General features: G+C 44.7%; 1 protein-coding gene across 1 annotated transcript in view; it reads left to right on the top strand.

Annotated features, from left to right (window-relative positions):
• The first annotated feature begins 1,219 nt into the window (after positions 1-1,219).
• The window catches only part of SIMC1 (SUMO interacting motifs containing 1), a 93,930-nt gene continuing 79,593 nt past the window's right edge, over positions 1,220-15,556 (top strand). The window contains exon 1 of the mRNA XM_062188663.1: positions 1,220-1,398. Coding sequence (XP_062044647.1) covers positions 1,270-1,398 — 129 coding nt within the window. The 5' untranslated portion in view covers positions 1,220-1,269. The remainder of the gene's footprint in view (positions 1,399-15,556) is intronic.

The raw sequence follows: 15,556 nt of genomic DNA, 5'->3' as shown, positions 1-15,556 counted from the left end.
TTTGGACTAGAACATCTGAAATCTGCTGGCCATAAACCCCCTATCAGCCAGAGCAGTGATTCCCAACGTGTGGTCCCCAGACCAGCAACATCAACATCACCCGGACACTTGTTAGAAATGCAAATCTGGGGGTCCCACCCCCCAAAATTCACTTTCTCAATCTGACACTGGTGCATGGCAATCTGCGTTGTTAACAAGCCCCCTGGTGATTCTGATGCTTAGCTAAAGTTCGAGAACCACTGTGGCAGACATTGCAAAGACAGCACTTAGCACTTACGCCAAACACATTTTTGACTCACCGCTAATACATTTTGCAAAGTTGTTGGAGCCTGAGTAAGTTTTGTCCATGCCCCATATTTGTTGTGACAATAGATCTTGATTTTGATATCCCTGCCCTACAACCAGCCAAGTACCTACCATTTCTCCCTCTGTTGGAGACACTGTTTTCATCTTTGTAATTTCTGCTTGTGCACAACATCTACGTGTTCACGGCCTGCACTACGTCGTGGCTTCTCTTTGGGCGCGTTCTCAGCCTCTCCTCCTTGTAGCCACTGGACAACGCTGTAGATGTGAGTGGAAATCCCTGAGACACATACTGCTAGTGAAAAGTGCCAGTCGGGGCAACTTAGGAGGGTAATTTGCCATCGCCCACCCCAGCAACAACAAACACACAGCCTTTGACCCGATGATTCCACTTGTAGGCATTTATCCCAGGGCTACCCTTGCACGTGTGCAGGAAGAAGTGGGGGCTCTGTCCCCTACCCCAGCCTTCTGGAAGACAGGTCATTTCGAGGCCTGCTCACGCTCAGAGGTCGGGTCAACTGGAGGCCCCTCTGCCCCCTCAGGCAAAGGTCGGGGGACCCCTCCCGGTCAGGGGCCCAGCCCGCCCACTTCCCTTCACGCTTCGGTCAGCTGGGAAGCCCCGGCAACACTGGCGTCTGGGATGCCCGCCTCGACACCGGCCCAAACCAGCTGCAACTCGTTTTCCTTCTCTCTCGCCCGCGTCTCTTCTAAGGAAGGGAGGATGGGCGGCCCCGCAGAACACAGGGCCCTCGGCCCTGACCCGGCCGCCGGCTGCGCGCCGCGCGCCACCCGCCGCCGGCCACCGGTGGGCGGGGCGGGGCTGGTGGGCGGGGCTCGGGCGGAAAGGGGCGGGGCCGGCGGGGTGATGGCCCTGGTTGTCGCCGCCGCCGCCGCCGCCGCTGCTGCCGCCGCCCTCTGGGTCGCCGGCCGGCCGCCCGCGTGCTGGCTCGGCTGGGGCCCGCAGCCATGGAGGACTTCATCGTGATCTCGGACGACAGCGGCTCCGAGAGCTACGGGGGAGCCACTTCGGGCCGGACGCGGAGGCTCCGCCGGGCCCTGTCCCGGACCCCCGGCGCGCTGCCGCGCCGGACTGTGGTGAGTGAGCCAGGCGCGGTTCGCCGAGCCCGGCCGCGGGCCCCGAGGGTCGCTTCGGCTCGGACCCTGCCCGGGGCCCGCCGCCTGCCCCCTGGCGCCTCACAGCTGCAGCCGCTTCCCGCCTTGCCGCCTTCCCGGCCTCTCGGGCCTCGAGGAGCGTGGCGGGGCCAGGCCTCCGGAGCTCAGCGCTCAAGCCCCAGCGGCCTGAGGCTGGAGAGTGGCCGGCGGCCGAGCCCCTGGACGGCGTCCTGGTGAGGCGATCGGCCGTCCCCGGCGCGGCGTCGGACGCCCCCGGCGCCTGGACTACGGGGGCTGGGGGCTGGGCCGCTGCCGCTACCCAGACTTCGAGGCGGGGACGGGGTGGGGGGCGCGTAATTGTTTGGCTTGTGGTGGGCACAGATGTGCGCAGCGAGGTAAGAGGAGCCCAGGCCAGGCGGGAGGGAAGCATGGGCCTGGGCCAGATGATGGCTGCGCTCCAGGGCCTGGCTGCTCAGTTAGGGGCCCGGCCTCGGAGTTGTGCAGGAGAGCGATTCATTCCACTTAGCAGGCATGTGCAGGGTGCCAAGCCCGCGGGAATAGAGAAGGCAACATCTTGCTCCATGTCTTTTTCCTTCAAGCCCCTTCGTTTTTGTCAGGTGCATAAAATTGTCTTTGCCTTTCCAGAATCCTTCCCAGACACTTACTGAACCCCTACTAAGAGCCAGATGCTCTAGGGGCTGGGGAACAATGGAGAGAGCACAGCACCCACACACCACAGCACCTATCCAGGAAAGTGATCGATCCTACAAGTGGGTCCTGCGGACAAGCTTCCTCTGAGAAGACCATCAACAGTCTCCCCAGCCACACCCCAGAAATAATTGTCAAGCTGATGCTATGTGTGCAGATCTTCAGTTTAAGGAAAACACGGTGCTTCGTGTACAAATGTCCATCCTATATAAGCGCCCTAGCTTCTGCTCCCTCCCACTCCCTTTCCAGCCAGTTTGCAGCCCCTAAGCCTCCGCTGTGCAGTCAGTCGGTGTCCCAAGTACAGTGCTAAGTGCTAGGTGATCCCCGAGCAGTGAGTGGTAAGCAGAACCTGTTAACGCACGGTGCTGTGTTGCCATGGTCCAAGAGGGATTCTCGCGATATCTCAGTAAAAATTTAATTGAATTGTACCCAATTCATTGTACTTGTCTGATGAGGTGGGCAGTCGAGATTTTCAAGGTGGAAACCACCTGCCTTCATGAATGAATGGATGTATCTAGCGCCACGGCAAGTTATGTGGGCACAGCATCCATAATAAATGTTGGGTGAAAGTACGACTGAAGGAACGGAGGGGGAAGAGAGAGAGAGAGGAGCGCAGCAGATAGATGGTGCCTGGCGCAGGCGATGCTAAACTCCGTTTGGACCTACTGGATTTAAAATGCTAGTGGAAAATATAGGGAGGTGGGTGGGGCCAGCTCAGAGGAGTGGAGCTCTCCAGGAAAGTCAGGACTGGGAGATGTTTGGCAGTCATCCAAACAGGAAAGCGTATTGAAGGCCAAGTACTGACTGAGGTCATCAAGCAACAGTTTACAGAGGGAGAAAGTGGGAGTGACCCAACTGCTCTTTCTCCCGGTTCCTCCTCCCTGTTGCCTCTTGTCTCGGTCCCCCTTTAATTGTCCTTTCTACCTGCTTAAGCAGGTGTTTTTTTTTTCCCCTCATTGATCCAGCTTCCTTCAGTGCACAGAGCTGATCCCTGTCCCGGCTGTTGTGTCCCACACGCGTGCACGCACACACACGGATATGCGTGTATTCTTTCTCTGTCGCCCTCCCAAGGAAGGGCGAATGTTGCCCAAGGAAACATTTTGATCTTGAGCCTTTTGAGTTGAATAGAAATGACGGGCTAGTTCATTTCAGTCTTGCTTCTCTGGATATTGGCGGGTGCTTCAAAAAGCTCATGATAGAAAGAATTAAAAGGCAAATTTATGTTGGTGCAGAAAATTTTGGGAATTTCATTCGTAAAAGTTGTCTTCAAAAAGTTCTTGGAAGAGTGTGCTTGGATTTCAAAGACATTTCATTCCAAATAAACTTATCTTTTAATGCCCTTTTCCCTGAACTTTTTGAAATCCATCTCTATAAAAATGCCAACCTTGTTTCTCCTTTTATTTTTCTTGCAAAATAGATAAAGGTGGTGGCATAACCATGATAAAGATCGAAGACATTGAGAGACTTGCAAGGTTATAAAAGCCTACACAGTCTTTTTTTTTTTTTTTTTTTTTGACAGGCAGAGTGGATAGTGAGAGACAGAAAGAAAGGTCTTCCTTTTTGCCGTTGGTTCACCCTCCAATGGCTGCTGCGGCCGGCGCATCGTGCTGATCCGAAGCCAGGAGCCAGACACTTCTCCAGGTCTCCCATGTGGGTGCAGGGTCCAAGGACTTGGGCCATCCTCCACTGCCTTCCCGGGCCATAGCAGAGAGCTGGCCTGGAAGAGGGGCAACCGGGACAGAATCCGGCGCCCTGACCGGGACTAGAACCCGGTGTGCCGGCGCCGCAAGGCGGAGGATTAGCCTGTTAAGCCATGGCGCCGGCCTATACAGTCTTTTTCTAACTTCTGAAGGCTCTGAGGTCAGCAAGACCTCTGTTAAAATCAAGGTCCCCACAGAGCAGCTGGGTGAGCTTTGGCAGACTCTATCACCTCTCTGTTTTTGAGCTTGAGAATATTAATATCTATCTACCAGGATTTTTAAGAGGCTTTTACATTAATTTTTTAAGATTTTGTATTTATTTGAAATGTAAAATGCTTTACATTTAAAAAAAACTTTTTAATTTATTGGAGAGAGAGAGAAACAGATAGAGCTCCTCTCCTTTGGTTAACACTGCAAGTTTGTCATTAGATTAAAGACTAAGAGGACCTTCCCTTCTTGGAAAGATAATCTTTGAGATTGAAATTGTCACCAGGTGTTGGGGAAACAGGGCCAATCTGGCTGGTGTAGCATGATGCTGGTAATCCCCAGGAATTGTCAATTTACTCAGTAAATATTTATTGAACATTTACTATATTTGTGTACCAGGCCCTTATAGGTGCTGAGAATACATCTGTGAATAAAACCAAGTCCCTACTCTGATGGAAATTTCATTTAACAAGGGGATACACAGTAAACAGCCGCGTAAATGTTCTGTCAGGTGATAACTCAGGGTATTTTTGTTCTTTTCTCTTAAATGACTTGATAGATTCTGTGAGCTGCCGGGGTTTTAATTTTTTTTCTTTGATTATGATGCATTCATTAAATAATACTGATTGAGTACATGCTCTAACTCTGGGGTCCAGAGGTGACAAGATGACAGTGGAACTATTTTCTATTGAGGAAAGATAGGCAGTAAACAGATAAGTGAGCAGTACATTAGCAACTTGGAGAGGGCTGGGATTGTATAGTAAGAGGTGTGGTATTAAGATATTTTGGTTTCCATCCATGGTTCCTTATTTACAGCTTCTTAGCCATTGTAATTTCCAATTACTACAGTGATATTATCTTTTGCTAAAATATTTGGCCTTCCTGCAACAACTTCAGAGTATAAGGGAGAAGATAGTCTTTCATCATTTATAACAAGCCCATTCAAACACAACTAAAGTTAGTGAGGCAATTTCTTCCAACTTTCAATTGATTGATTTTCATTTTCTTTACAGAAGTTTTAAATTTTTGTATAGCCAGTTCTGTCACTCTTTTCCTTTATGATTTCTTTGTTTTGTGCTTATAAAAGCTTTTCTCCTAAATTTATATAAAAATGCTTTACATTTAAAAAAAACTTTTTAATTTATTGGAGAGAGAGAGAAACAGATAGAGCTCCTCTCCTTCGGTTAACACTGCAAGTGCCCACGAGATCTCCAGGCTGGGCTCTGAAGCCAAAAGGCAGGAACTCAGTCCAGACCTCACACATCGGTAGCAAGAACCCAGTTACTTAAGGCATCACTGCTGCCTCCCAGGGCCCATATTAACTGGAAGCTGGAGTCAGAAACAGAAGCCAAGCCTCATACCCAGGCATTCTAATACTGTACGTCTTAACCAGTAGGACAAAACCCACACCCTGTTTATTTTAACATTTATTCTTTAAATGTAATTAGTTTCCAAAAAAGAAATAAAATGATAATGTAATTTTTTTCTCTCTAGATGGTTAGCTAGTTGTCACAACGTAATTTATTGAATAATTATCCATTTTTAATTTTTTAAATTTGTTTTAAAGGCAGAGAGACAGAGATCTTCCATCCATTGGTTCACTCACCCAATGCCTGCAGTAATTGGGACTAGCCCAGGCTGAAGCCAAGAGCCTGGAACCCAATCCGTGTTTCCTGCTTGGTAGGTTCCCAAATAGTAGAGCCATCACCTGCAGCTGCCTCCCAGGTATGCTTTAGCAGAGAGCTAGAACAGGAAGCAGAGGGAGGCCTGAACCCAGGCATTTTGATATGGGATGCAGGTGTCCCAGTCGTGGTCTTCTGAGCCAAACACTGCACTATACCTTTATCAAATGATAAGCTCTTACATGTTTTTATATCTATTTTTGGACTTTCTCCTCTATGTCTGTGCATAATATTTTAATTACAAACAGAAAACTTCATTGCTTTTCCTTCTAAGAATTTTGCCAAGTTAATTTTACATGTTTGTTCTTTCAAATAACTTTAATATAATTCAACCAACTTCCTAATAATTTCTACCTTAAAATTATATTAAATTGGGGCTGGCACTTTGGCATAGTAGGGTAAGCCTCTACGTGTGGCGCTGGCATCCTATATGGGCGCCGGTTCAAGTCCTGGCTGCTCCACTTCCGATATAGCTCCTGCTGATGGCTCCAGAAAGCAGTAGAAGATGGCCCAGGGTGCTTGGGCCTCTGCACCCACGTGGGAGACCCAGAAGACGCTCCAGGCTCCTAGCTTCAGATGGGCCCAGCTTTGGCCATTGCGACCATTTAGGGAATGAGCCAGTGCATGGAAGATATCTCTCTCTCTCTCTCTCTCTCTCTCTCTCTCTCTCTTTCTTTAACTCTGTTTTTAAAATAATAAATCTTTAAAAATATTGTACTAAATTTAGAAACCTGTGGTTTTGTTTAATGACATTTAACATGTTTACATATGTGTGTATTTTTCTTTATGATTTTTACTTTGTTTTTATGTTTAAAAAGATCTTACCCATCCTGAGACCTTCTTGTTATTTCTTTATTATTGTTCTTTTACCATATTATCCTTAGCATTTAGTTCTTTAATTCATCTGAAATGTTTTCTGTGACATGAAGTGTAATTAACAATTTCCGTATACTGTATTGTCTTGTTCTAAAACAGCACGCAATCTCAAGATTTGGTGTCAGTTTTAGTAACATTTTCTGGAAAAAATAAACACTACCACATGTGAAATGTGCATCTTAATTGTAAGATGCATCCTAATTATACTTGTATGGGTGAAACATTCTGGATATTAGAATTTTAATATAATTTCTCCCCGATAGCATATTTTATACTAAATTATTTTATATGCTTGTGTCTCTAGGTTTTTGCATTATGTTTTCACTGATTTCTGTATTCTCAATGCAACAACTATATTGTTTTATTGTTGTGGTTTGATAATACTTTTGGGTATTTAGTAGAGTGGTCACCTCTCCTTCCTTTTTTTATTTTTTTCCCAAAAAAATTCTTGGCTATTTGTGCCCATTTATTCCTCCAAATGATTTTTAGGGTTATTTTGTCAAAAACTACAGTCAATCAAATTTATTTGGGCCAGGTAGTTCTTTATTGTAAAGGATTGTCCTGTGCACTGTAGGATGTTTGACAGCATCACTAGCTCCTGCACACTAGAGGCCAGCCAGGAGCAGTACCCCAAATTATGATAACCAAAAGTTTATAGGTAGACTCAGTATTGTCAGGATGTCAGTTCTTCCCATCTTGATCTATAGATTCAATGCAGTCTGAATGAAAATCCCAAAATTCACGCTGTGGCTATCAATAAACTGATTCTAAAGTTCATGTGGAGAGGCAAAAGACTCAGAGGAGCTAACTCAATATTGCATGAAAAGAAGTCAGAGGGCTAACACTACCCAGCACAAGAAATAGACCCTCATGAATTTATCAGGTGTGATTTAACAGGATACATACTGCAAAATGTGTTGTTAAGTGATTCTTACCTGAACCTCATTCAACATGACCTCTTGTTGCAATCAAGACTCACGATTTATGAGGCTGTTGCCAATGTAGCAGTATATGTTAGATTAATGCATGTCTCATAGTACATTTTGTATAACTAGAATGAGTAGCCTCTAAAATAATGATTAAAAAATAGTAAATCCATAAACCAGCAACATAATCATTTATTATCATCATCAATATTATGTACTAGACATAATTATATGGGCTGTAGTGTTAGCTGGCAGTGCAATAGGTTTAGGTACACCAGTGTCACCACAAACACATGGATAATGCATTGCTAGCACATTACAACAGCTACAGTATCACCAGGCAATAGGAATTTTTCAGGTTCATTGTAGTCATTCTTTTATGGTGGAAAAACATATTTAGAAGTAGCTAACTGGACTCAGTTTAGATGATCCCAATGTTGTTGGCTGCATCCAAAGCATCATAATTAGGAGCCAGCAGAACATGTGCCTTCTCTCCACCAGGCCAGGTCAGGGTATTGACCTTGGCCACATCAGTGTCATAGCATTCCTTCACAGCCTGTTTCACCTGGTGGTTGTCCGGCCTTGACATCCACAACGAACGTGAGTGTGATGTTTTCTATCTTCATTGTCCACTCAGTGGTCAAGCTTTTTCCTACTGGAGGGTGCTTTTTCGCAGATATTTGGGCAGCTGCTGGACCTCTTTGTGGCTGTGAACGCATTTCAGCACTGCCATCTTGGCCTTCAAAGCCTTTTTCTGGTTTTGGCTTTGAGAGAGGTAGGCAATTCCTTCTTCACCTTCAGCGCCATGTTGGTGAAAAGCTCCATTGTATTTTTATGGGACCACCATCATATAGGCAGTCTGTAATTGAACTAAAATGTTCCTATGTGATATATGGCTGTATAGTCAACTGATCTTTCACAAAGCATCAAGACAATAAAATGGAGCAAAGATAGTTTTTTCAACAAGTGGTGCTATATATCCACATGCAAAAAATATGAATCGACACAGAACTTTTATCCTTAACAAAAATTAATTCACATACCTAACTGTAAAATGCAAAACTTCTTATATAAAATTATAAAGTTAAACTTAGAGATGGTAATGACTTTTTAGATATGCCATCAATAAGGCATAATCTGTGAAAGAAATAATAACCTTCCCTAAAATTAAAAAGTTCTCCTCTGAGAATCACAATGTTGAAAGAGTGAAAAGACAAACTATAGACTGGAAAAAAATATTTGCCGGTGGCACATCTGGTAAAGGACTGTATCCAAAGTCTACAAAGTATTCTTCAGGCTCAACAGTGAGAAAACAGATAACTCAAATTTTGAAAAGTAGATGAAAGACCTTAACAGACAGCCCCCCAAAGAAGATATGCAAATGGAAATTTGCATATGAAGAGATGCTTAATATCAAATGTCATTAGAGAATTACAGATTTAGACAGTGAGATATCACTATTCACTTATTAGAATAGTCAAAATCCAAAACACAACACCAAATGGTGAGGATATGGAGCAGGAAGAACTCATGAATTGCTGATGGCAATGCAAAATGACACAGCCATGTTGGAAGACAGTTTGACAGTTTCTTACAAACTAAACATACTCTTACCATACAGTCCAGCAATCATGCTCCTTGGTATTTACCCAAATGAATTGAAAACTTACGTATCCATAACAAGCTGCACATGGATATGTATAGCGACTTTATTTGTAATTGCCAAAACTTGGAAGCAGCCGTAGGTGAATGGAAAGTAAACTGGCACATGTAGACACTGAAATAAACAACTCTAAAAAGAAATGAATTATCGAATCATGAAAAATCGTGGAGTAAACTGAAAAGCCTAAGTCTAGGTGAAAGACACTAGTCTGAAAACACCATAGAATGTACTGTATAGTTGCAACTATATGACCTTCTGGAAAAGATAAAACTATGAACACAGCAAAAAACAATCAGTGGTTGTTGGGTTGGATGGAGGAAAGATTGAATAGGTGGCACACAGAGCATTATTAGGGCAATGAAGCTGTATTATTTGATACTTCATTGATGAATGCATATCATTATACATTGTCAAACCCATAGGTTACATGACATCAGTAGTGAACCCTAGTGTAAACTAATGAGTTTGGGTGATAGCAATATGTCAGTGTAGGCTCATTGATTATGAAGTTTATTAATTTTGAAAAGTTAGAGGCAAGTGTTTGGCACAGCAGTTGAGATGCCACTTGGAATGCCCATGTGCCATATCAGAGTGACTGGATTCAAATCTCAGCTGTGCTTTCAATTCTTGTTTCTGACTAATGCACATCCTAAGAGCAGCAGGTGATGGCTCAATTATCTAGGTCTCTATCACCAACATGGGAGACCTGGGTTGAGTTCTAGGCTCCTGGCTGAGCCAGGCTTGGCAAATGAACCAACAGATGGAAGTCAGTCAATCTGTACTCCCCCAAATAAAGATAATTTTTAAAAAATTTTAGATTAAAAAGTTAATCATGTGCCCATCTAAAAAATTCAAATGCTAGAGAGTAGTAAATGTATAAGGAAAAGTAGACACAGTTGATTTCCAGCTTATTTCCTAGATTTTTTCTGGCTTTTGTCAGGTATTTCTTTTTGTTTATTTTATTTATTTACTTACTTATTTGAGAGGCAAAGACAGAGCTCTCCTCTACTGGTTCACTCCCCAAATGCCTGCAATCACCAGGACAGAGCCAACTTCATACCAGGAACCGGGAACTCAATCTGTGACATCCAACTACTTAAGCCCTTGCCTGCCACCTCTCAGGATCCACACTGGTAAGAGGCTGGAATTGGGAGCCAAGGCTAAGGCTTGAACCCAGGCACTCTTATATGGGATGCAGGTATCTTATTGGCATCTTAACCACTAGACCAAATACTCAACCCAACTTTATTTTTTAAAGCAGTTTCACATGATGTAAATGAAGTTTAGTGTCATTTTGTCACAATTTTCTAAAATTCTTCAGCATTTTAAATTAAGAGATTAAAACATTTAACCATGGAATTTAGCCATTCCTACAATATTGTATCTTTTTTTTTTTTTTTTTTTTTGACAGAGTGGATAGAGAGAGAGACAGAGAGAAAGGTCTTCCTTTTTGCCGTTGGTTCACCCTCCAATGGCCACTGCGGCCGGCGCATCTCACTGATCCGAAGCCAGGAGCCAGGTACTTCTCCTGGTCTCCCATGTGGGTACAGGGCCCAAGGACTTGGGCCATCCTCCACTGCTTCCCGGGCCATAGCAGAGAGCTGGCCTGGAAGAGGGGCAACTGGGATAGAATCCGGTGCCCCGACCGGGACTAGAACCCAGTGTGCTGGTGCCACAAGGTGGAGGATTAGCCTGTTAAGCCACGGTGCCGGCCACAATATTGTATCTTTCTATCCGAGAGTAAATAACAGTATTTCCATGTAAACGATAAGGATTTTTTTTTTAAAGATTTATTTGAAAAGCAGAGCCACAGAAAGAAGGAGGGAGAGAAAAAGAGTCTGCTTCCATCTGCTGGTTTACTCCCCAAATGGCCTCAACAGCCAGGGGCCAGGCCAGAGCCAGGAGCTTTAGCCTGGTTTCCCACGTGGGTACAGGAGCCCAAGCACTGTGGTCATCCTCCACTGCTTTCCCAGATGCATTAGCAGGGAGCTGGATCTGAAGTGGAGCAGCCAGGATTTGAAGAGATACCCACATGGGATGCCAGCATTAAAGGCACAGCTTAACCCACTGCAACACATCGCCTGCCCCAACAATAATTCTTCTTTAAATGGGCTTTTAAAGCCTTCTTCAAGTAGGTATTCTCATTGCCACTACACTAGAAGTCCTAGTTTTATTTCAGTTATATTCTAAGTCCTAGTTTTAATTCAGTTACATTCTACTTCCGTTCCCTGTGATTGTCCCCTCTCCCAACTACTTCCTGATTTTCATATGCTCACTAGCTTTTCTCCATAGTTTTACCACCTGTATGTACATGTCTAAATAACATAGCTTACTTTTGCCTGTTTTTTTTCCTTTTTTTTTTTTCGCTTGCCAGGTCAGTCCTTCTGTGTGTACTCTCCCAGAAGCTTTATTAAGCACAGTCACACAGTCTAAGTGGTAGGAGTTGAGGGAGGTCTTCTTTTTTTCTTTTTTTTCTTTTTCTTTTCTTTTTTTTTTTTTTGACAGGCAGAATTAGAGACAGAGAGAAAGGTCTTTCTTCCATTGGTTCACCCCCCAAATGGCCGCTACAGCCGGTGTGCTGCACTGATCTGAAGCCAGGAGCCAGACGCCTCCTCCTGGTCTCCCATGTGGGTGCAGAGCCCAAGGACTTGGGCCATCCTCCACTGCACTCCCGGGCCACAGCAGAGAGCTGGCCTGGAAGAGGGGCAACCGGGACAGAATCCGGTGTGCCGGCACCACAGGCGGAGGACGAGCCTAGTGAGCCGCAGCGCCAGCCACTATTGCCTGTTTTTAAACTTTAGATGAATGGACTCATACTGTATGTTCTTGGGCCTACTTTAGTGTCTTTCAATATGGTTTTGTAATTTTTTTTCTATACAAGTCTTGCACATTTCTTGTTAAATGTGTCCCTAGTTACTGTACTTTGTCAGGATAGGCTAGGTTATACAGCTATCACAACCCATGTCAGTGGCCTAATAATAAAATAAGCAAGTTTTGTTCTCGTTCATAATACATGCCCTATGCTGGGGGGTGGGGGGTGGGACCACTGCTTATCACAGTCATGTGGAGACATAGGCTGACATAGCAGCCACTCTTGACCGTGGACAAAGCCATACCAGAGAGAAAAGGAATTCCAAAGTAATGTATTACTTCCTCTCACAATTTATTGGGCACAGTTAGTCACATGATCCCACCTACTCCTCGGATTTAGGAAATGCAATTCTACCATAAGCCAGGATGAGAAGATTCAACAAGTCAAGAAATAACTACCACGTGTACATGCATGTTCCTGTATATTCACATGTCACTTAACAATGAGATACATTCTGAGAACTGTGTAGAGATGATTTTTTCATGTGCACACATCATAGAGTGCTTACACAAACCTGGATGGTGTGTGTCAGTCACGTGACATGGCTCTTGATCCAACCAAGAGACAGAGTAAAAAGAGATGTAAAAGGCTGCTGCCAGTTAACGCAGCATACTGTTTTACAATAAACTTTTATAACTAGAAATACAGGTAGATCTCATTTTAATTGCCTTTCATTTTATTGTGCTTCACAAGTAGTGTGTTTTTTACAAATTGGAGATTTGTGACAACCCTGTGTCAAGCAAGTCTTTCGGTCTCACTTTCCCAATAGTATCTGCTCACTTTGTGTCTCTGTGTTGCATTTTACTGATTCTCACAATTTAATTTTAGACTTTTTCATTGTATCTGTTATGTTAGTATGTAACATTATCGTTGTACTTGTTTCGGGGTTGCTACAATGCCCATATAAGATGACAAATAATAGATAAATGTGTGTGTTCTGACTACTGGCTAGCCATCTAACCTCTCTCTCCCTCTCCCTAGGCCTCACTATTTTCTTTTTATTTATTTGAAAGGCAGAGTTACAGAGAGAGGTCTTCCATCCACTGGTTCACTCCTCAAATGGCCTCAACAGCTGGAGCTAAGCAAATCCAAAACCAGGAGCCAAGAGCCCCTTCCAAGTCTCCCACAAGGATGCAGAGTCCCAAGGACCTGGGCCATCCTCTGCTGCTTTACCAGGCATGCCAGCAGGGAGCTGATCAAAAGTGGAGCAGCTGGGATTTGAACTGGCACCCACATGGGATGCCAGCTTTGCAGGGCGGGGCTTTAACCTGCTTCACCGCAATGCTGGCTCCTCCCTATTTTCTGAGACAACAGTTTCGACATTAGGCCAGTTAATAACCTTACTCTGTTTGTGTGAAAGAAAAAGTTACACATCTCTCACTTTAAATCAATAGTTAGAAATTGTTAAGCTAAATGAAGAAGGAATGTTGAAAGAAAGCATGTCAAGATAGGCAGGAAGCTAGATCCATTGCACCAAACAGGTAGCCAAGTTTGAATACAAAGGAAAAGTTCTTGAAGGAAATTAAAATTACTACTGCAACAAACACACAAATGATACAGCAAAATAGAGTTGATGTGGCTTAGCAGACTAAACTGTCACTTGAGGTGCCCACATCCCTCATCTGTGTGCCTGGGATCAAGTCCCACCTCTACTTTTTTTTTTTTTTTTTGACAGGCAGAGTGGACAGTGAGAGAGAGAGACAGAGAGAAAGGTCTTCCTTTGCCATTGGTTCACCCTCCAATGGCCGGCACGCTGTGTCCGGCACACTGCGCTGATCTGAAGGCAGGAGCCAGGTGCTTCTCCTGCTCTCCCATGGGGCACAGGGCCCAAGCACTTGGGCCATCCTCCACTGCACTCCCAGGCCACAGCAGAGAGCTGGCCTGGAAGAGGGGCAACCAGGACAGAATCCGGCGCCCCGACTGGGACTAGAACCCGGTGTGCCGGTGCCGCAAGGCAGAGGATTAGCTTATTGAGCCGCGGCGCCGGCCCCACCTCCACTTTCAATCCAGCTTCCTGCTAATGTACCTGGGAGGCAGCCAATGATGGCCAAAGTACTTTCCTTGCCACCCATGTGTGAGACCCAGATGAAGTCCCTGGCTGTTGGGAGCACTAGGCGAAGTAAACCAGCAGCTGAAAGATCCTTTTTAAATAAATAAATTGACAAAACTTTTTTGAAAAAAAAAAAAATACTGAGACTAATGATTTTTTTTTTTTTCCGACAGGCAGAGTTAGACAGTGAGAGAGAGAGAGACAGAGAGAGAGAGACAGAGAGAAAGGTCTTTCTTCCGTTGGTTCACTCCCCTAATGGCCGCTACGGCTGGCGCTGTGCTGATCTGAAGCCAGGAGCCGGGTGCTTCCTCCCAGTCTCCCATACAGGTGCAGGGCCCAAGCGCTTGGGCCATCCTCCACTGCCCTTCTGGGCCACAGCAGAGAGCTGGACTGCAAGAGGAGCAACCGGAACTAGTACCAGCACCCCAACCGGGACTAGAACCTGGGGTGCCAGCGCCGCAGGCAAAGGATTAGCCAAATGAGCCATGGCGCCAGCCGAGACTAATGATTTTAATGTCTCAGAATTTTTTTTAAAAACAGGCAAAATGGGTAGGCATTTGACACAGCAGTTAAGATGCTGCTCGGGGTGTCTGCATCCTATTTCTGAGTCCTGGTTCAAGTTCCAGCTCTACACTTCTGATTCAGCTTCCTCCTCACATGCACCCTAGGAGGCAGCATATTATGGCTGAAGTCCTTGGGTCCCTACCACCTACAGAGAAGACCCAGATGGAGTTCCTGGTTCCTGGTTTCAGCCTCGTTCAGCAGATGTTTGGGGAATGAACCACCAGATGGAAGATCTTTCTGTATCTATCTTCCAGATAAAATGAAAATAAATTAGTAAAAATTAAAAACAAAGTAAAACAGCCCTATTGCTGATATAGAGTTTTAGTGATCTGTATAGAAGATGAAACCAGCTGCAACATTTCCTTAAGCCAAAGCCTGATCTAGAGCAAGATCTTAACCATCTTTAATTCTACGAAAGCTAAGAGAGGTAAGGAAGCTGCAGAATAAAAATTTGAAGCTAGTGGATGTTGGTTCTGGAACTTTAGGAAGCCATCTCCGTAACATAAAGGAGTAAAGCAGCAAGTTTTCCAGAAGTTCTAGCCAAGTTCATCGATGAAGGTGGCTACACTAAACACAGGTTTTCAGTGTAGATGAAACAGCCTTGTATTGGAAGAAGATGGCGTGTAGAACTTTCATAGCTGGAAAGAAGTCAACACCTGACTTCAATGCTGCGGAAGACAGGCTGGTTCTCTTGTTAGGAGCTATTGAACCTGGTGATTTTTAAATCGAAGCCAATGCTCATTCAACATTTCTAAAATCCTAGAGTTCTTAACATTTCTACTAAACATACACACTTTTTTTTACACATAAATTTGTTTTCTTTCAATCCTATTTTTTTTAAACATACACTTTGCTCTATAAATGAAACACTACGCCACAGATGACAGCACAT

Source organism: Lepus europaeus, chromosome 4, assembly GCF_033115175.1.
Source record: "Lepus europaeus isolate LE1 chromosome 4, mLepTim1.pri, whole genome shotgun sequence".
Lineage (NCBI taxonomy): Eukaryota > Metazoa > Chordata > Mammalia > Lagomorpha > Leporidae > Lepus > Lepus europaeus.
Note: the sequence above shows the minus strand (reverse complement) of the source record. Positions and strands in the feature narration are given on the sequence as shown.